Source organism: Lissotriton vulgaris, chromosome 7, assembly GCF_964263255.1.
Source record: "Lissotriton vulgaris chromosome 7, aLisVul1.2, whole genome shotgun sequence".
NCBI lineage: Eukaryota > Metazoa > Chordata > Amphibia > Caudata > Salamandridae > Lissotriton > Lissotriton vulgaris.
Genome location: NC_141695.1, coordinates 183,935,419 through 183,957,390, shown reverse-complemented (window position 1 = coordinate 183,957,390; position 21,972 = coordinate 183,935,419). Strand labels below are relative to the sequence as shown.

The 21,972-nt window shown below is 44.4% G+C and overlaps 1 protein-coding gene across 1 annotated transcript in view; it reads left to right on the top strand.

Moving 5' to 3' along the window:
* Positions 1–21,972, top strand: part of LOC147701148 (sialic acid-binding Ig-like lectin 13) — a 498,018-nt gene that overhangs the window by 390,698 nt on the left and 85,348 nt on the right. Inside the window, exon 4 of the mRNA XM_086929313.1 lies at positions 3,386–3,691. Within this exon, the coding sequence (XP_086785439.1) occupies positions 3,386–3,691 (306 nt within the window). The remainder of the gene's footprint in view (positions 1–3,385; positions 3,692–21,972) is intronic.

Sequence of the window (21,972 nt, the reverse complement as noted above, 5' to 3'; positions counted from 1 at the left end):
CGCATCATTCACGGAAAGACCACATGGGGCTGACAAGTTATGTATCAGCCGAAACTCACCCAGGTCCTTCTTGGGGACCACCCCTAGAGGGGAACAAACAAAATTAGCAACCGGTGGCAAATCAAATGGACCGGCGACACGACCTCGAGTCACCTCCTTCCCAATCTTTACCTGTACCACAGCCGTATGCTGCAAGACCGATAGTTGATTCTTACAGATTGCTACACCCTTAAAATCCCCCACTGGGATACGGAAACCATATGTAAACCCGTTTCGCAACACCCCAGCGGAAGCAAGATCCGGGTAATCACTGAGCCAAGGAATCATTGCCATGGTATCAATCGGTGTAGGTAAAGGCGCCCCTCGGACTATTTCAGACCTGTTTGGCGCTCCCCTTACCACCGTTATCACCCGCTTTGGCTCTGCACATGGACTCGGGATGGGATGGCTGCCCACACCCCCCACATTCATGTCTGAACTTGCATGACCCCTGGGGCCTCGTACATTTACCTCTGTTAAAATTCCAACAAATCCCCCTTTTACCTGCGTTGCCACTCGGCTTCGAGTGGTACTCGTTACCTGCACCGGTCCGAAAGGGTGTCCCAGAGTATTGGCGGGAAGATTCACCCCCGCTACTCCCTGACAATGGTACTTTTAACATTCCTGTACTCTCCATTTTTTGCCATGACACGGAGTCGTAACAATCCCAAGTCAGAACTGGGTCGTGTTCCTTAGCTTTTCTAAAAATATTGTCATAGCAGAACCACTGATTGCCCCCATACGCTACGGAATACTCCATGATACGTGATTGATAAATAGGCAACTCGGTCAGCAACTCGGGCCTGCGCTCGCCCATGATGGAAGTAAAAATGCCCCACGCTCTGCCCCAAGTACCAATGTTTTCGTCAACCTTAAAGGCGGCCATTTTTGCGCGCCAAACACTCGGATGCATGAGCTCCTTTTGGCTCTTAACATGCTCCATCTCATAATGGTCGGTAAGCAAAGAGAATATATTAACATACTTATTCGCCCAAATCTTTTCCTTAATTTCCAGTGGAACATGCTGAGCCACCTTCTCCCTTCGTGAAGGTACAGACCCTTCCCCCGCGATCGGCAATGGCCGCTTACCTGAACCAGAAGCTGCAACAGAAGATGGTCCCTTCACAGCCTCCCTAGATTCCCGCAGTTGTCTCATTACTGCCCGGGCGTCGTCAGCCGTGGTGCCCTCGCTATCTTTTCCCAACCACGCTGCCAGTTGTGCCGCTAACTCGGGAGGCATATCTTCCCCGGTCACGGGGGTGACCACCACGGGGATCGGATTCCCCTCCTTCGGCACCGGGGTCGGCTCCTCAAGTGGGGTATCGGGAACCGGGGTTTCCCCCCCAAGCGCCCCCCTTCTGGACCTCTTGCCTCTCCCACCGGGGACTACTCCCGGCAAAGGCCGTTTCGGTCCTCCCTCCCCGTTTTTAGCCGCCATCTGCTTCTTCAAATCGGCTACCTCCTTCATGAGCATGCGGAGCATCTGATCGGTACTGACCCGCTTTCCGACTTTCTTGGGCATTCTCAGACGGGATATCTGTAAGACAAAAAGAAAGATTACAACGCTCAAAATTGGCTCTTCGTTCCGTCTCGAGCTCACTTGCAGCGGGGAGGTGCAGCTTCAGAGCACAGGAACAAGAGGATGCTTTCTTGGCTTGTTGCTCCTTTTATCCGTCTTCAGGGCGGGCGTAAACCCGCCCCCGCCTGCCTCCGAGGGCGTGGCCAGTCGCGTCGGTGTCTAGGACAACCCACTCCTGGGCGGGAAAAGGCGCGCCCCGGCTACGCCGCTTCGGGCATACCAGCCGAGACTCGCCTCCCGCCCAAGATGGCTTCCCGGGGGGATCGTGGTACTCCACCATACGTTCGGGGGGACCGAATGGTCGCCCCTTTCCAGAAGTGACTATTAATATCTTCTCTCAGTGACTGACTGGAGAGCTATCTTTTCTTGCTCACGGTCACAGATGTAAGAATTCTTTTTTAAAATGTGTGCAACAAATAACAAGGAAACTGAGCTTGGCCTAACTTAGGTAAAATTTGCTTCTGTCGTCCATCTTGGATGTGACACCGCTGTATACCAGGTAACCAGTGGCGGTTTATCGGCTTAAGCGGAGGAGCGTTGCCCCACTGCTCATAGAACAGTGTAAAAAATGTTTCTAATAATAGAAGTTATTTCTGTTATCATTTTTTATTTTCAGCCAGGTTGGGCGGGGCTGGGACTCCTGTGACATCCGGGAGGAGGAGTGGTTGCTGCACTCTGAAGTGCGCACGACTGCTTGGCCAGGTATGAGCCCTTTGCATATTCCCCACCAGGCTGCATTACACAGCCTGGTGGGAAACATGTCCAGCCTCCCATTCCCCCACCTGAGAGCTGGGCCACTGCGATCAGCCCAATCACAACCCTTCATTGTAGCATAGTGATTGGCTTAGGGGAGGGAGCCTGTGCGCTTCCAGCTGAAAGACAATGTCATGACAAGGGACATGGAGGAGAGACAACAAAAAGGTATGTGTTTTTTAAATTTTGTAAACCTATGCCCTTTGCCCCTCCACTCTCATTCCCTGGCAGCAGCTACTCCATGTAACCATTTCTACTGTTCATAGTCTGTGTATTAAAGATTCTCTTAGCCTTTTTGTAAAGGACTGAGACTTTCCAACCACACAGGATGGGAATGTACCTTTCCAAGGGCAAACCAAGGGTCCCAGAGCAGCATACAATGTAACCAAATCATGCTTACTGTGAACACCTAAACTCAATGTCATAGAATGATAAGAGAACCACCAATTGTATTCTGTAGTAATTGTTTGTTTTTACTTACTTCTAATTGGAAAAGATCCTAGGTAGTGAATGTATGAATCTCTTTGTCTAATGCTCTATAGAAAAGAGTGCAATTTCAGCATGTTCTTGAGATTCCCTTTTCCCACTTATTTGAAGGTGAATCTATGCTGGTTTGTTGGAGCCTTTGAGCTCTCCGATTACTATTTATTGATCTGTCTACTATTGATGCTATTGATTTATGGCTTAGCTTACAGATGTCTGTAACTGACTACTTTAAGTAAATCTTCAAACTTTAGACCTTGTCTGTCGTTCTTCATCCAGAAATGATTTCCACTCTATGATCTGAAATGTAAGAAATTATATATGAGAGACCAAATTCGGATAGGAACTACACTTTTCTCGGGCCGGATGCTGGTGCGCATTGCAGAGTAAATCATACACATATTTTTGTGCTGACATTGATAGATCTTAAACTCTGTCTTGTGATTTGTGTCACATGCTTCTCAATGCTCTACCTTCTGCTCCCCCAGCAATATCCACAAGTTATTAAATATATGTATTTCTGTTTTACAGATCTTCAGGATAAGCCAAAAATCGTTGTCCAGTCAGCACTGATCGAGGGTAGAGAGGGGCAGGTCTATTGTATGGCACCGGGGCGTTGTTTAGGAACGCCCCCCACTATCACCTGGAGCAGGGATATCAACTCTGTGTATGCCACGAGCAATTACTCAGTTGATAATAACGATGGAAGTCAATCCCACAAATCGAAGATCACCTTCATTGTCACCATGAGGGATAACCACAAGCACCTAAACTGTACAGCACATTTTTCAACTGTGTCGGCGTCCACCACAGCAAATGTCTCTCTACTTATCGAATGTAAGTAAAAACATTTATCCAGTTTAACAAAACTATGCAAAAATTGTATTAATTTCTTACCTATATGTTATATGCCCTAAGCTTAAGGGAGCCACTCAACGGAGATTTGATCAACATGAACTTTTATTTACCAAGACCAGCATATATCATTCAGAGTTAAATTCAATTGTCTCTGACGCGTTTCGAGGCCCCTGCCTCTTAATCATAAGGAAAGCAATCAGTTCACAGCTGTGCACCACAACTCTTTTATCTTAATTAGCATGCTGCTCCCAGGTGAGTAATAAATCCTGCATGCTGGGAGTTGTAGTGCCTCAATACATCTCCTCCAGTGGGGTCCAAGTCCTGACACAGTAATCCGCTTGTAGAATTAATTATAACCCACCAGTGGGCCACGCAGTTTTCAGCAACATGAAATTCATACTTCAACAGTGTAACAGTCCCATGGTGACATTGCTCAATGGCCTATTTCCTGATAACTTTTTTGTATCTACCCGAAATTCTATTACCACTGTTGCTATACAAGTATGTTTCTTGATTCTGCCTTGTATGGGCTTAGGCACTTGTAACTATGTACTACCTTGGGTAGGCTGTCTGTAGCACAAAGGAAAAAAGTTTATTCTGCCCTGTATGGGCTTACGCACTTATACTTCTATGCAGCTTTGGATAGGCTATTTATTGCATGGTAATGACACTATAACCCACAAATGGGTTTTTCAATGTAATTGTGTACCTTCTTTACTCCTATGTGCACCTAGTGTGCTGGTCTGTTTTATGCCCATATGAGGGCTACTCCTCCCAACATCATAAGTGAAATGGTTAAATTCTCCCTGCTGTTAAGGCCTCCTGGGGATTTTGATTGCAAATCAATAATAAAGCGCAATTCTAGACTCCTCAGGCATTAAAAAAATCTATTTGCGAATGTTATCCTCTACCCTTTTGTGTACAACTTAGTCTCTTTTGTTAAGGACAGCACATATTTTATTAAGATGAATGGCCACATGAACTGGGACAATTTCTTTTTTCTGGTGACACTTGACCTTTCCAGCTTGTACACCTGTATTAACCATAAGCAGGGAGAAGAAGCTGTGAAAACTTATTTAAAAACCAGACCCTTAAAATGTATGGAGCATAGTCAGATGATCGTGGACCTCATGAGATTCTGCTTGCACAATAGCATTTTTGCGTTTGGTGACCAATTGTACATGCAGAAACAGGGCACCACGATGGGCATGTGCTTCACTCCCAGCTACGCAAACTTGTTCGTTGGCTGGTGGGAGAAGCACGTGGCCTGGGCAAGTACCAATGAGGATAGCAATTTGGACCTGCTATATTGACAAAATATTTTTCATCTGGATGGGTACTAGAAGCGAATTAGACCAGTATATAGATAGTCTTAACATCAATGACATCAATCTACATTTTACCAGAACCATTAGTAGAAAGGAGGTAGCGTATCTGGATCTGATGGTATTTATAAATGGTGGGCAACTGAAAACAAAGTTATTCCGCAAACCCACAGCGGGTAATGTTACACTGCACTACACCAGCCAACATCCACGTTGTCTCATAAACAGCATCCTCTTTGGAGAGCTGTTATGCCTCAAAAGGAATAGTACAACTAGAGAGGATTACCATGCAGCTGCCGAGCATGCAGTGAGTCTTTTTGTTCAAAGGGGCTTTCCTCAGAAGGTGTTGCAACCGGCATTAACAAAGGTGAATCTACAAGATAGAGAAGAACTTCTCAATAAAACAGCTTGATCTGGTGAGTGTGAGACCACCAGAGTGATATTGACATATTCTACAGACTCAGGAGAAATCTGCCAGATTCTAGGGAAACATTGGAATATTCTTCAATCGGATGGTGTAATTTGAAAATCAATCACGCACCATCCGAGAATAACATACAGGAATATTATTTCATTGAAAGACATGTTGGTGCATAGTCACTATAATAAAATGGAAGGCAGCCTATGCAATGCAAAGGTTTTTTACCCATGTCTTAATTGTAAGGCATGTAAAAACAGCAAAGTAGTGAAAGATTTTCAGGTGCCAGGCAAAGACCAGACTAGATATATAGGAAGACTCCTCAATTGCAACACGGAATTCACTGTGTATTGACTGGTGTGTCCGTACATCCTACATTATGTTGGAAGCACGATACACCGGATGACAAAGAGGATTTCGGATCACATGCATACAATCACAAAAAGATAACAGCTATCCTGTTGCAAGGCATTTCTCGGAACACCACAATAGCAATAGCCAGCAGTTGAAATTGTTCTGTTTAGATCATTTTCCTCCGCCAAAAAGAGGAGGGGACAGGGTAAGAATGTTTAGATAATTGGGGTCCAAATATATAGTGTATTTGTGTAATGTTACCCCCCCTGGTCTGAATTGCGAAGACGTACTATGGATACATGTAGGGTAAGACTATTCCAATCTACACGGCAATTCTATTTTAGTGAATACCATATGAGCCTGCCACTAATGTCAACAGATTTGAAGGCAATAGTGAAGTAACAATACTGTGAATTAGATGCATGTATTAATAGGAGGCATAATTCCAATATAAAGGAATAGCCCGATGATTTTAGCATGTAATCTCACACTTCATTGGCTATATGATTTTTCCTTCCTCCCTCTGAGTGTATACCTCCCCTCCCCCTCTTTATCATTTTCCTCACTTCTGCTTAAACCTTCCCTCATAAAATGACCTAGAAGAAGAAAATGTAATATATATAAAAATATAAAAAATTGTAAAAATGTCGTGAAAAAATCTCAAAAGAAAATCTTAACAAAAAATGTTAATAAAATATTTTGAAAAAAGAAAATCCCCAAAAATATTTTGTTTACATTTTTTTTCTTTTTAGTGGCTTTACATAAGTCCTTATTCTCTGATTTTGAAATGTTTTTTCTAATGATTGTATGGCTGACACATCGGAAATGGACCAATATGAAAATTTTATAAGCAAAGATCATGTTCAACAGGTGTATAAAGTGGACTCTTTCTAGCCCATCAAGGGCATTATTGCGGCTGTCTATTGGCTTGTCAATTCTGTCGAGATCTCACTATTGGACATATTGTCTTTGCCCATTCGGGCTCTATTTTGTTTGAGAAGAAATCTATTATATCTATTATATGATATTGTAAATATTTTAGATTGTAATTGAATTTTTATCAATATTTATTAATACTAGTTAATTATTGGATATTTTTGATATGCATTGATAACAAATTTAATTTATTGATGTTTATGGTTATTTATTTATAGTGATTGACTTTCATATAACCATGATACAAAATGAATGGTTGCGGGAGATGAATACCTATGAAGCATGAGAAATAGGCTCTCTCTTTTATCCATTTTAAGATGGCTGCCTCTGTTACCATGAAATAACATGCTTTTAAATAAGTCAGTTTTCTATATTGGCCAATAGTTAATCAATTGCCATGTATTTAAACCTTATGGATCCATTGTCGTACTGACATTTACAAAGGCCGTCATGGGCGAAACACGTTTGTTCAGGTACGGGACTACAATAAAGTAGCCATCATATACCCTACTCGAGTGTGCCCCACACTGTGTTATGCAGCGTGTTTGGATTAATATTTAGCAGTGCACCGCTGCTACATGGCAGCACTCACACAGAAGATAGCGGCAGTCCAGGTGACGATCTTGGATCTTTACTAAAAAAAACATAGGTTTTACAGATGTTATAGAAAGGAATTAGCATTTAAAAAACCTTAGAAATTCACTGAAAAAAACCATAGGTTTCAGGGACGTTATAGATAGTTGGACATTTGGCTCATATAAAACCAGAGAAATTCACCAGTTATAGTTAGTTGAGCTAACTATAACTTGTGCGCCCGCAATGCACTGCTGATGATGTTACATATTACATCTCTCATGACATGGTCAGTGACATCACTGATGAAATGTCAAATGACATCACTGATGACATCATCCAGTGAATGTGTATTTCTGTAAAGTTTAAATATTTTTCATTTATATCTATGCCAAGGTGTATTGAAGAATGAATGGATTTCCAAGTGCCTGAAGGGATTTTTTAGTAGGTGCGTCACTTACTGTATAAGTGAGTGATTGAATGCATGGGTTAGTGTCTAAACTGTGTGAAAGTCTGAATTAGTCTCTCAGTTGGTGTGTAAGCGGCTGCATGGGTTGGTGAGTAGCTACATGAGTGTTTATATTGGTTATTGATTTGTTGTCTGAGTATCTGTATGGGTGCCTGAGTGTCTGTGTGGGTGGCTGAGGGGTATGTGACTGTGCATAGATGTCTGAGTGGATGATCCACTGGTTGTATTGATTAAAAAATGCATCTGGGAAGGGCTATATGGTTGAGTTAGTGTGTGTATGGATGTGTTGGTGAGTGAATGAATGTGTTAGTGGTATGTGTGTGAGTATCTACTTATGTTTTTAGGCAGTATATGTGAGTGTTAGAGTATAAAATGACTATACGTGAGAGTAAATTATTTGAAGAGTGGGTGTATAAATGAGTGTCTGCTTGTGTGTAAATGTGTATTCATACCGCTGTGGAACCTTCCTGGCTTTACTTTGAAATGTCCACTCCTGGGCACCCCCAAGGTGAAGCCAGGCATCCAAGCACTGCTGGGGCCATTGTTGAGATTAAGCAAGCTATTACCCAGAATCACAGAGTGGGACCCATGATTAGACTTGGCACCGCAGTGAGAGTTATCAGGTCCGGGGAAATTGAGTCCAAGAACCACGGAGGTGGGAATTGAACCCTGGTCCCGGGCCAGACCTCTGCATCAGGGTCTGCTGCTCCAACCATTGAGCCACACTTCTCCACTTGTATCATTGATTGTATCAGACAGTATGTATTTGTTAGTATCTGCATAAGTAAGTGATGTGGTGTGTGTATAAATAACTGAGTTGATGTGTATAACTGTATACATGAGTACATGGGTATGTGATTCATTCTTTGCATGACTGGCTAGATGTGTGAGTAACTCTATGGATGAGTGGCGGAGTGTGACTGTATGTACAGGTGTATGATTGCATATGTACTGTATTGATCAGTAACTGCATTTATAAGTGACTGGATGTGTGTATAGACCTAGAACATAGTCGGTGGTATGTAGTATCTGGCATTGTTGTGTGTATGGCTTCAAAAATAGTAGTCTGTATTTTAGAGTGGGTGTATCAAAATGTATATTATGGCATAAGTATGTGCATCAGATTATCACATGGATGATGTCATCAGTGATGTCATTTTAGATGTCATCAGTGATGTCATCAGTGATGTCACTGACCATACCATGAGTGATGCAATATGTGACGTCATCAGCAGTGCATTGCAGGTGCTCGAGTTATAGTTAGCTCAACTAATTATAACTGGCAAATTTCTCTGGTTTGATAAGAGTCAAATGTCCAACTAACTGTAAAATCCCTGAAACCTATGTTTCTTCAATGATTGTCCAAGGTTTTTAAATGCTAATTCCTAACTATGACGTCTGTAAAACCTATGGTTTTTTCAGTGAATTTCAAAGGTTTTATAAATGTTAATTTCATATTTTAATGTTTATAAAACCACATTTTTTTTACTTCTTTTTTAAAATTTTGCAACTCTATTATCCTTTTTTAAAACTTTAGAAATTATGCCATCTTTTATATCTTCCCCCAAAAATATGATATGTATATAATCTTTTTTTCTTTTTTTGAGAAAACTACAGTCCCGTACCAGTAGTCTGCCAAGCTCCACCAGCACGCAAATACTATCCACCACATTTAAATGATGCACATTTCTTTCCGACGGGTTTGTGGCACCGTGTCACGCATACCAACATTTACGTATGAGTTCGCTCCAGCTGCTAATGTGGTATGCGACCGGTACGCACTACCAAGCCGCGAGTTACGTCATGTACGTGTGGGTTGATGCCCGCTGCTTGTTGCGAATGCGACGAATGCACACTCCCTCGTCCTGTGTTATGTCATAGACATAGGGTGTTGCGTCGCATACGCCATTCACTCATTCTTTTGTCTCAATACTATATCTAAATAACTTTGAAGTGTATATGAGAGCAAGCGATAATTAAAAATATTTTAGACACTTATATATTTCTAATTGTAATAAACGTATATTATAGTAAATATATTTTCTCAAAATCACATCAGGTGCGGTCTCATTGCGCACTGAGTGCGCGATTGCCATGTGACCATAAAAAAAAGCATTTCATTAGTTCATAACATTTCCCATTGAAACAGTTAAAAAACGCCACCCATTTTAGTCAATATCTGTACTACATTTCAAGAGACACACCTCTTCTGCTTAGAGAACTTTTTTCTAAACTTTTTGCAATATACACATATCTTACACTACACACAACATGCAACCATCATCTTCATCAATATTCATGGTCTGTAAAGTAGCCTTCCGCCACTGATACCCATACACCTAAAAGTTACATAACCAAAATGTTCTCCAATACCAGAGGTAACATGGTTGCATACTCTGTCCACAGCACAACGTAATATAGTACGGCCCAGAGACAGTATCATGCACAGATAATGAACACATGGACAGAGATAGATAGTGGAAGTGGGTACAGGCATGTGCGCTTGACTTCTTTTTATTAAAAGGGTCACATATCCACTAACGTCTGTGCTGGATGCGAGTGGGGTGAGTGTAAACAAGCCCTCAGGGAATGGTTGCTGTTAGCATTAACTACAGCAGTAATCATTGGATCACACACAGAGATTCAATACTAACAGAATTAATAATTTGTGCAGCAGTAATGTAGGGACAGTAGATGTATAATAATAGAGAAATAATTTAATCGTAAAAGAACCACAACTTGTGGTACACTGAGACACAATCAATAGATCTGAAATAATACCCAAAAAGAATATATCATAAATGGTCCATCAGTTCTAGTGCACTCATATAGCCACATCAAAAGCATTCAGCATGTGCACTGCCAGCAATGCTGCCTGCTGCAGGAGGGCCGTACTAGGAGCAATATTTGTTGCCATCAACACTGCATCATCTGCAATAGCGACTCAATCTGAATTGTGAACACTGCTGTCTGCAGTGTAGGCTACAGAGAGCAGTCAACAAGCACACACAGCTATGTAAAGTGACTTGACCTGCCCAGTTTGTCATGAGTGAAGCAACAAAAAAGCGTGAGCAGAGGCTGCAATACTACGTATGCATTGTTCAGACAGTACGCTTGGAGCAATGTCTTTTCATAGAGGACTACCTCATCTACAATAGCAACTCAATCTCAATTGTGAACACTGCTATCTGCAGGGTAGGCCAGAGAGAGCGGTCAGCAAGGGCCAAGAGGCACATGACATTGAATTGAGCTCTACAGTTAGCAATACATGAAGCAAATAAAAGTGTGCAGAGCCTGCAATGATGCGTATGAGTGGTGCACACAAGAGCAATTTCTATTCCTACAGACCTGCAACATCAACAATACAGATTCAATGTCAAATTTGAACACTGAAGTCTATTGTATAGGCCCAGGAGAGCGTTTAGCAAGGGCCCACAACCATGTGGCATTAACTTGAGCTGCACAGTTTGTCATACGCAAAGCAAAAAAAAAGCGCAAGTGGATCCTGAAAAGATACGCATGCGTGGTGCGGACAGAGTGCTGTGCAATAATGTCTTTTTCTACAGGACTGAGTCATCAACAATACTGACTCAATCTCAAATGTGATTCAGAAAAGGGGGTGGTGATGAACAGAGTGTCTGAATTAAGCAGACCACTCTTACCCAGTCCAAAGATCAGGGCATGATCCATCACCATTATTTATCTCACTGCCCCATCCCAGCTCAGAACCTGGCTATATGCAAATCAGTCTGTCCCTGGCCCAGTGCATCATGGGAACAGGGCAGACTAAACTACCAAGCCAATTCTTCACCAGAAAGGAGACAAGCTACCGGGGACCGGTTTCTGGCATTTCAGCCGTCTTCGGCCCGGCTTGCTTGAATCCTGATGGAGCAGTGAGAAAGGGACTCATGTCTGAGTATACCCTGCCACACCTATAGTGGCCAAAAACGATTCAGAAAAGGGGGTGGTGATGAACAGAGTGTCTGAATTAAGCAGACCACTCTTACCCGTTGTTGGATCCAGCCCTGATCTCTTGACTGGGTGAGAGCTTTCTGCTTAATTCAGAGACTCTGTCCCTCACCACCCCTTGTTGTAAATATTTTTGTCCACCCTAAGCGTGGAAGGGTATTCTCAGATGTGAGACCCTTGCTCATTGCACCATCAGGATTCAAGCAAACCGGGCCGAAGACGGCTGTAATGCCAGAAACCGGTCCCCGGGAGCTTGTTTCCTTCCCAGTGTAAGAATTGGCTTTTGTAGTTTGGTTTGCCCTGTTCCCATCATGCACTGGGACAGGAACAGACTAATTTGCATACAGCCAGGTTCTGAAACTGGGATGGTGCAGTGAGCTAAAATACGGTGTTGGATCCAGCCCTGATCTCTTGACTGGGTGAGAGCTTTCTGCTTAATTCAGAGACTCTGTCCCTCACCACCCCTTGTTGTAAATATTTTTGTCCACCCTAAGCGTGGAAGGGTATTCTCAGATGTGAGACCCTTGCTCATTGCACCATCAGGATTCAAGCAAACCGGGCCGAAGACGGCTGTAATGCCAGAAACCGGTCCCCGGGAGCTTGTTTCCTTCCCAGTGTAAGAATTGGCTTTTGTAGTTTGGTTTGCCCTGTTCCCATCATGCACTGGGACAGGAACAGACTAATTTGCATACAGCCAGGTTCTGAAACTGGGATGGTGCAGTGAGCTAAAATACGGTGTTGGATCCAGCCCTGATCTCTTGACTGGGTGAGAGCTTTCTGCTTAATTCAGAGACTCTGTCCCTCACCACCCCTTGTTGTAAATATTTTTGTCCACCCTAAGCGTGGAAGGGTATTCTCAGATGTGAGACCCTTGCTCATTGCACCATCAGGATTCAAGCAAACCGGGCCGAAGACGGCTGTAATGCCAGAAACCGGTCCCCGGGAGCTTGTTTCCTTCCCAGTGTAAGAATTGGCTTTTGTAGTTTGGTTTGCCCTGTTCCCATCATGCACTAGGACAGGAACAGACTAATTTGCATACAGCCAGGTTCTGAAACTGGGATGGTGCAGTGAGCTAAAAAACGGTGTTGGATCCAGCCCTGATCTCTTGACTGGGTGAGAGCTTTCTGCTTAATTCAGAGACTCTGTCCCTCACCACCCCTTGTTGTAAATATTTTTGTCCACCCTAAGCGTGGAAGGGTATTCTCAGATGTGAGACCCTTGCTCATTGCACCATCAGGATTCAAGCAAACCGGGCCGAAGACGGCTGTAATGCCAGAAACCGGTCCCCGGGAGCTTGTTTCCTTCCCAGTGTAAGAATTGGCTTTTGTAGTTTGGTTTGCCCTGTTCCCATCATGCACTGGGACAGGAACAGACTAATTTGCATACAGCCAGGTTCTGAAACTGGGATGGTGCAGTGAGCTAAAAAACGGTGTTGGATCCAGCCCTGATCTCTTGACTGGGTGAGAGCTTTCTGCTTAATTCAGAGACTCTGTCCCTCACCACCCCTTGTTGTAAATATTTTTGTCCACCCTAAGCGTGGAAGGGTATTCTCAGATGTGAGACCCTTGCTCATTGCACCATCAGGATTCAAGCAAACCGGGCCGAAGACGGCTGTAATGCCAGAAACCGGTCCCCGGGAGCTTGTTTCCTTCCCAGTGTAAGAATTGGCTTTTGTAGTTTGGTTTGCCCTGTTCCCATCATGCACTGGGACAGGAACAGACTAATTTGCATACAGCCAGGTTCTGAAACTGGGATGGTGCAGTGAGCTAAAAAACGGTGTTGGATCCAGCCCTGATCTCTTGACTGGGTGAGAGCTTTCTGCTTAATTCAGAGACTCTGTCCCTCACCACCCCTTGTTGTAAATATTTTTGTCCACCCTAAGCGTGGAAGGGTATTCTCAGATGTGAGACCCTTGCTCATTGCACCATCAGGATTCAAGCAAACCGGGCCGAAGACGGCTGTAATGCCAGAAACCGGTCCCCGGGAGCTTGTTTCCTTCCCAGTGTAAGAATTGGCTTTTGTAGTTTGGTTTGCCCTGTTCCCATCATGCACTGGGACAGGAAAAGACTAATTTGCATACAGCCAGGTTCTGAAACTGGGATGGTGCAGTGAGCTAAAAAACGGTGTTGGATCCAGCCCTGATCTCTTGACTGGGTGAGAGCTTTCTGCTTAATTCAGAGACTCTGTCCCTCACCACCCCTTGTTGTAAATATTTTTGTCCACCCTAAGCGTGGAAGGGTATTCTCAGATGTGAGACCCTTGCTCATTGCACCATCAGGATTCAAGCAAACCGGGCCGAAGACGGCTGTAATGCCAGAAACCGGTCCCCGGGAGCTTGTTTCCTTCCCAGTGTAAGAATTGGCTTTTGTAGTTTGGTTTGCCCTGTTCCCATCATGCACTAGGACAGGAACAGACTAATTTGCATACAGCCAGGTTCTGAAACTGGGATGGTGCAGTGAGCTAAAAAACGGTGTTGGATCCAGCCCTGATCTCTTGACTGGGTGAGAGCTTTCTGCTTAATTCAGAGACTCTGTCCCTCACCACCCCTTGTTGTAAATATTTTTGTCCACCCTAAGCGTGGAAGGGTATTCTCAGATGTGAGACCCTTGCTCATTGCACCATCAGGATTCAAGCAAACCGGGCCGAAGACGGCTGTAATGCCAGAAACCGGTCCCCGGGAGCTTGTTTCCTTCCCAGTGTAAGAATTGGCTTTTGTAGTTTGGTTTGCCCTGTTCCCATCATGCACTGGGACAGGAACAGACTAATTTGCATACAGCCAGGTTCTGAAACTGGGATGGTGCAGTGAGCTAAAAAACGGTGTTGGATCCAGCCCTGATCTCTTGACTGGGTGAGAGCTTTCTGCTTAATTCAGAGACTCTGTCCCTCACCACCCCTTGTTGTAAATATTTTTGTCCACCCTAAGCGTGGAAGGGTATTCTCAGATGTGAGACCCTTGCTCATTGCACCATCAGGATTCAAGCAAACCGGGCCGAAGACGGCTGTAATGCCAGAAACCGGTCCCCGGGAGCTTGTTTCCTTCCCAGTGTAAGAATTGGCTTTTGTAGTTTGGTTTGCCCTGTTCCCATCATGCACTGGGACAGGAACAGACTAATTTGCATACAGCCAGGTTCTGAAACTGGGATGGTGCAGTGAGCTAAAAAACGGTGTTGGATCCAGCCCTGATCTCTTGACTGGGTGAGAGCTTTCTGCCTAATTCAGAGACTCTGTCCCTCACCACCCCTTGTTGTAAATATTTTTGTCCACCCTAAGCGTGGAAGGGTATTCTCAGATGTGAGACCCTTGCTCATTGCACCATCAGGATTCAAGCAAACCGGGCCGAAGACGGCTGTAATGCCAGAAACCGGTCCCCGGGAGCTTGTTTCCTTCCCAGTGTAAGAATTGGCTTTTGTAGTTTGGTTTGCCCTGTTCCCATCATGCACTGGGACAGGAAAAGACTAATTTGCATACAGCCAGGTTCTGAAACTGGGATGGTGCAGTGAGCTAAAAAACGGTGTTGGATCCAGCCCTGATCTCTTGACTGGGTGAGAGCTTTCTGCTTAATTCAGAGACTCTGTCCCTCACCACCCCTTGTTGTAAATATTTTTGTCCACCCTAAGCGTGGAAGGGTATTCTCAGATGTGAGACCCTTGCTCATTGCACCATCAGGATTCAAGCAAACCGGGCCGAAGACGGCTGTAATGCCAGAAACCGGTCCCCGGGAGCTTGTTTCCTTCCCAGTGTAAGAATTGGCTTTTGTAGTTTGGTTTGCACTGTTCCCATCATGCACTGGGACAGGAACAGACTAATTTGCATACAGCCAGGTTCTGAAACTGGGATGGTGCAGTGAGCTAAAAAAACGGTGTTGGATCCAGCCCTGATCTCTTGACTGGGTGAGAGCTTTCTGCTTAATTCAGAGACTCTGTCCCTCACCACCCCTTGTTGTAAATATTTTTGTCCACCCTAAGCGTGGAAGGGTATTCTCAGATGTGAGACCCTTGCTCATTGCACCATCAGGATTCAAGCAAACCGGGCCGAAGACGGCTGTAATGCCAGAAACCGGTCCCCGGGAGCTTGTTTCCTTCCCAGTGTAAGAATTGGCTTTTGTAGTTTGGTTTGCCCTGTTCCCATCATGCACTGGGACAGGAACAGACTAATTTGCATACAGCCAGGTTCTGAAACTGGGATGGTGCAGTGAGCTAAAAAACGGTGTTGGATCCAGCCCTGATCTCTTGACAGTGTGAGAGCTTTATGCTTCATTCAGAGACTCTGTCCCTCACCACCCCTTGTTGTAAATATTTTTGTCCACCCTAAGCGTGGAAGGGTATTCTCAGATGTGAGACCCTTGCTCATTGCACCATCAGGATTCAAGCAAACCGGGCCGAAGACGGCTGTAATGCCAGAAACCGGTCCTCGGGAGCTTGTTTCCTTCCCAGTGTAAGAATTGGCTTTTGTAGTTTGGTTTGCCCTGTTCCCATCATGCACTGGGACAGGAACAGACTAATTTGCATACAGCCAGGTTCTGAAACTGGGATGGTGCAGTGAGCTAAAAAACGGTGTTGGATCCAGCCCTGATCTCTTGACTGGGTGAGAGCTTTCTGCTTAATTCAGAGACTCTGTCCCTCACCACCCCTTGTTGTAAATATTTTTGTCCACCCTAAGCGTGGAAGGGTATTCTCAGATGTGAGACCCTTGCTCATTGCACCATCAGGATTCAAGCAAACTGGGCCGAAGACGGCTGTAATGCCAGAAACCGGTCCCCGGGAGCTTGTTTCCTTCCCAGTGTAAGAATTGGCTTTTGTAGTTTGGTTTGCCCTGTTCCCATCATGCACTGGGACAGGAACAGACTAATTTGCATACAGCCAGGTTCTGAAACTGGAATGGTGCAGTGAGCTAAAAAACGGTGTTGGATCCAGCCCTGATCTCTTGACTGGGTGAGAGCTTTCTGCTTAATTCAGAGACTTTGTCCCTCACCACCCCTTGTTGTAAATATTTTTGTCCACCCTAAGCGTGGAAGGGTATTCTCAGATGTGAGACCCTTGCTCATTGCACCATCAGGATTCAAGCAAACCGGGCCGAAGACGGCTGTAATGCCAGAAACCGGTCCCCGGGAGCTTGTTTCCTTCCCAGTGTAAGAATTGGCTTTTGTAGTTTGGTTTGCCCTGTTCCCATCATGCACTGGGACAGGAACAGACTAATTTGCATACAGCCAGGTTCTGAAACTGGGATGGTGCAGTGAGCTAAAAAACGGTGTTGGATCCAGCCCTGATCTCTTGACTGGGTGAGAGCTTTCTGCTTAATTCAGAGACTCTGTCCCTCACCACCCCTTGTTGTAAATACAATCTCAAATGTGAACACTGCTGTCTGCAGTATAGGCCAGAGAGAGTGTTCAGCAAGCGCCCACAGCCACGTAGCATTGACTTGAACGCCCAGTTTGTCAAACGCAAAGCATATAAAAAACGTTTGCGATCCTGCAATGATGCATCTGCGTCGTTTGGAAAGAGCGCACTGGAGCAATGTCTTTTCCTACAGGACTGCATCATCTACAATACCAACTCGATCTCAAATGTGAACACTGCTGTCTGCAGTGTTGGCCAGAGAGACCATTCAGCAAGGACCCACCGCCACGTGGCATTGACTTGAGCTCCACAGTTTTCAATGCGTGGAGCCACAAAGACCAGGTGTGGAGCCTGCAATAATGCATATGAGTGGTGCAGACAGAGTGCATTACAGCAATGTCTCTTCTTACAGGACTGCATCATCTACAATAATGAGTCGATCTAAATTGTGAATACTACTGTCTGCATTGTTAATTGAAGGCAGTACTCACACACATAACCATGAATACTTTTTCTCACTGCCTCTTCACAAAATACAACAACATAAATTACAGAAAACTTTACAATAAATAAATCAAAACAATTCAAATTGGGATTTCGTCTGTCCACAGTCTACACTATTCACTGTTCGTTTGGACTTGCAAGATAAATTTGGTCATTTTACTAAACCTATAACTCATTTAAAAATAGTTCTTCAAGCAAGTATACTATAGCCTTAAACCCCGCTGTACCAGGCTATAACTGCTATTAAAAGCCCTCTCCAGCATTAAAGGCATGAGCCGAAGGTGAGGGCCTTTAACAAGGGAGAGGGGCTTTAATAGCCGGTATAGCCCAGTTACGAAGGGCTATTAGGCACTAGAACATTCTGCCACTAGAGGGTAGAATATTCTAACAAATAAAACAAAGCCTCTAGGGAGCGCAAGGGGATTGGAATACCTTCAGGCTCCCTGATGCCTTTGTTCAGAGCCAGAGCAGTGGGAAGAATAATCATTAGAATGTTGGAACTCCAGGCTTATACCAGCCATTATATGCCCGGAGCTACTCCATTGTTTTCAATGGACCTCCCAACATTCCAATGTTCTAATAAAATAATATTGTGTATATTTCAATAGACGTTGTAGTTCCTTGACCTCTGGATTCTGTAATTAAACAATCACCACTTGATCTGAATTATAAACCCTGCTAACCGCACTGTAGGCTAGAGGCAGTGGTCATTAACACCTCACAGCCACGTACCGTTTGATTCGAAATTACGGAGTTGGTTGCACCTGATCAGAGGGGGTACACAGAAATCATCACATACTTTAATTTATGACATCCTCAATCATAGAATCAACACCCCATTTAACTGTTCAGACCTGCTGTACCGCAATATACTCCACCGACAAGTGTCAACTAAGCCCAATAATCATGTGCAGCAGTTAGCTATGGAAGTAAAGAGTGTGATGCACCTCAACAGACAGAGTTCTGAAAAAAACAAACAGCAGGTAGCATCAGACATTATCCACTGTGGGATCAAGACACTGTTCCACTGTTGGGACCTAGAGATGGTTGCACCTGGTCGAAGGGAGTACCTTCAGCTCCACTCTCAGATGCAGTTCTAACATCATCCATTGTGGTATCAAGACACTGTTCCACTGTTGGGACCTGGAGTTGGTTGCACCTGGTCGAAGGGAGTACCTCCATCTCCACTCTCAGATACAGTTCTTACATTGTCCATTGTGGGATCAAGACACCGTTCCATCGTTGGGACGTAGAGTTGCTTGCACCTCATTGGAGGGGGCACAAAGAAATCATAACAAACTTTAACTTCTGAAATACTCAATCATAGATTCAAGACCCTGTTTCACTATTCGGACCTGCTGTACCGCAGTGTATTCCAGCAATTGCTGTCAACTAGGCTCAATAATTATGTGCAGTAGTTAACTCCGAAAGCACAGAGTCTGATGCACCTCAACAGAGGGAGCTGTGTGAAAAAAAAGTAACAAGTAATATCGGACATCGTTCATTGTGGGATCAAGACACAATTCCACTGTTGGGACCTGGAGTTTATTGCACCTAGTTGAAAGGAGTACCTTCATCTCCACTGTCAGATCCAGTTCTAACATCGTCCATTGAAGCATCAAGACACTGTTCCACTGTTGGTACTTAGAGTTTTTTGCGCCTCATCAGGGGGGGGGTACACAAAAAACATCACACACTTTAACTTCTGACATCCTCAATCATAGAATTAAGACCTTGTTTCACTGTTTGGACCTGCTGTACCACTGTGTAGTCCAGCGACTGCAGTAAACCATGCATAATAATCATGTGCAGCAGTTAACTACCAAAGCACAGAGTCTAATGCACCTCAACGGAAGGAGTTCTGTAAAAACCAAGCAGAATGTAATATCGGACATCTTCCATTGTGCGATCAAGGCACCGTTCCACTGTTGGAACCTAGAGTTGGTTCCACCTGGTCAAAGGGAGTACCTTCATCTCCACTCACAGATGCAGTTTTGTATACAAGAATGTTTTTTGGAAACAGCTGAAGACAATAATGTATGGTTTGACTACAAAGGTACCGAATGTGCTTCTCAGAAGTGCAGTGTTTGTATTCATCCTCAAAGTTCCAATGTGGGTAGAACTAATACCAATTCTGACACGCACCACATTGAATCTACTGTATAACAGATTGCTGACTATTCTACTGTTGATAATTTTGTGTTACACAAAAGCACTGCCATGGTACCTAAAAAGTTTGATAATGACATTTTGCAATTTCTTTCTTTTCTTAAAAGATACATGTGGTAATCGTATCCTACATTTATCTTCCTTATAGAATGTAAAGTCTTTCAAGTGTAATAGCTATTGTTTATTTCACATGCAATTGTAACATGTAATAAGCAATTCACTGATGCAGGAGCTTACGTTTGAATACAGCAGAAGTGGTTCAACTTTGCATCAGCTGGATGCCCTAGCTCTTGCACCAGTGGGTCCAGTTATGTCACTTAAATAAAGACACTTTCTATATAATTTTCAAACTCCATTCCTTTATTACACACAGTCACTTTCTTAGATACACCTCATTTCACCATTTGTCTTCTGTGGCATTGCAACATTCTGCATTATATTCTTCACAATGGTTTCTTTATTCCTGCTTCCTAAAACACCTAATTTGAGTCTTCAGACCGGTTGGGGTGAGTAGTTTGCTTCCCACTCACTGTATAGTATAAACGCACACTAACACTACTTACACAGGTATGCTACAGCGGCAGGTATCCAACAGTGCCCATAGCACATCATTTTACAGCAATAAACGACTTACACTCACAGTTTCATCCGCCAGCCTTCAGACTGGTACCAGTTAGTAGTTTGCTTCCCACTCCTGCTATACTCTAAACGCATACTAACACAACAGGCACTCATATGCTACAGCAGCCAGTATGCTACACCACCCAGAGCACATCAGTTTACAGCACTCAGCTCACAGTTTAGGCACACAGTTTCATCCCCGAGTTTAGCGGTACCTCATCTCTGCACCATCTTACTCTAGACAAAACAGCACTTTCACACCGGTAAGGGTAAATACTTCGCTTCTGCCAGTATGCTACAGAGCAGTCAGCTCACAGTTTATGATTCAGAAAAGGGGGTGGTGATGAACAAAGTGTCTGAATTAAGCAGACCACTCTTACCCAGTCCAAAGATCAGGGCTTGATCCATCACCGTTTTTTAGCTCACTGCACCATCCCAGCTCAGAACTTGGCTATATGCAAATTAGTCTGACCCTGGCCCAGTGCATCATGGGAACAGGGCAGACCAAACTACCAAGCCAATTCTTATACTGGGAAGGAAACAAGCTACCGGGGACCGGTTTCTGGCATTTCAGCCGTCTTCGGCCCTGCTTGCTTGAATCCTGATGGTGCAATGAGTTAGGGACTCACATCTGAGTATACCCTTCCACGCTTATGGTGGACAAAAATGATTCAGAAAAGGGGGTGGTGATGAACAAAGTGTCTGAATTAAGCAGACCACTCTTACCCAGTCCAAAGATCAGGGCTTGATCCATCACCGTTTTTTAGCTCACTGCACCATCCCAGCTCAGAACTTGGCTATATACAAATTAGTCTGACCCTGGCCCAGTGCATCATGGGAACAGGGCAGACCAAACTACCAAGCCGGGCCAAAGACGGCTGAAATGCCAGAAACCGGTCCCTGGTAGCTTGTCTCCTTTCTGGTGAAGAATTAGCTTGGTAGTTTAGTCTGCCCTGTTCCCATGATGCACTGGGCTAGGGACAGACTGATTTGCATATAGCCCGGTTCTGAACTGGGATGGTGCTGTGAGATAAATAACGGTGATGGATCAAGCACTGATCTTTGGACTGGGTAAGAGTGGTCTGCTTAATTCAGACACTCTGTTCATCACCACCCCCTTTTCTGAATCGTTTTTGGCCACCATAGGTGTGGCAGGGTATACTCAGACATGAGTCCCTTTCTCACTGCACCATCAGGATTCAAGCAAGCCGGGCCGAAGACAGCTGAAATGCCAGAAACCGGTCCCCGGTAGCTTGTCTCCTTTCTGGTGAAGAATTGGCTTGGTAGTTTAGTCTGCCCTGTTCCCATGATGCACTGGGCCAGGGACAGACTGATTTGCATATAGCCAGGTTCTGAACTGGGATGGTGCAGTGTGATAAATAACGGTGATGGATAAAGCCCTGATCTTTGGACTGGGTAAGAGTGGTCTGCTTAATTCAGACACTCTGTTAATCACCACCCCCCTTTCTGAATAGCTCACAGTTTAGGCACACGCTTTCATCCCCGAGTGTACCAGCACCTCACCTCACCACCATCTCACAGTGGGCAAAGAAGCACTTACACACCAGTAGGGGTAAATACTTTGC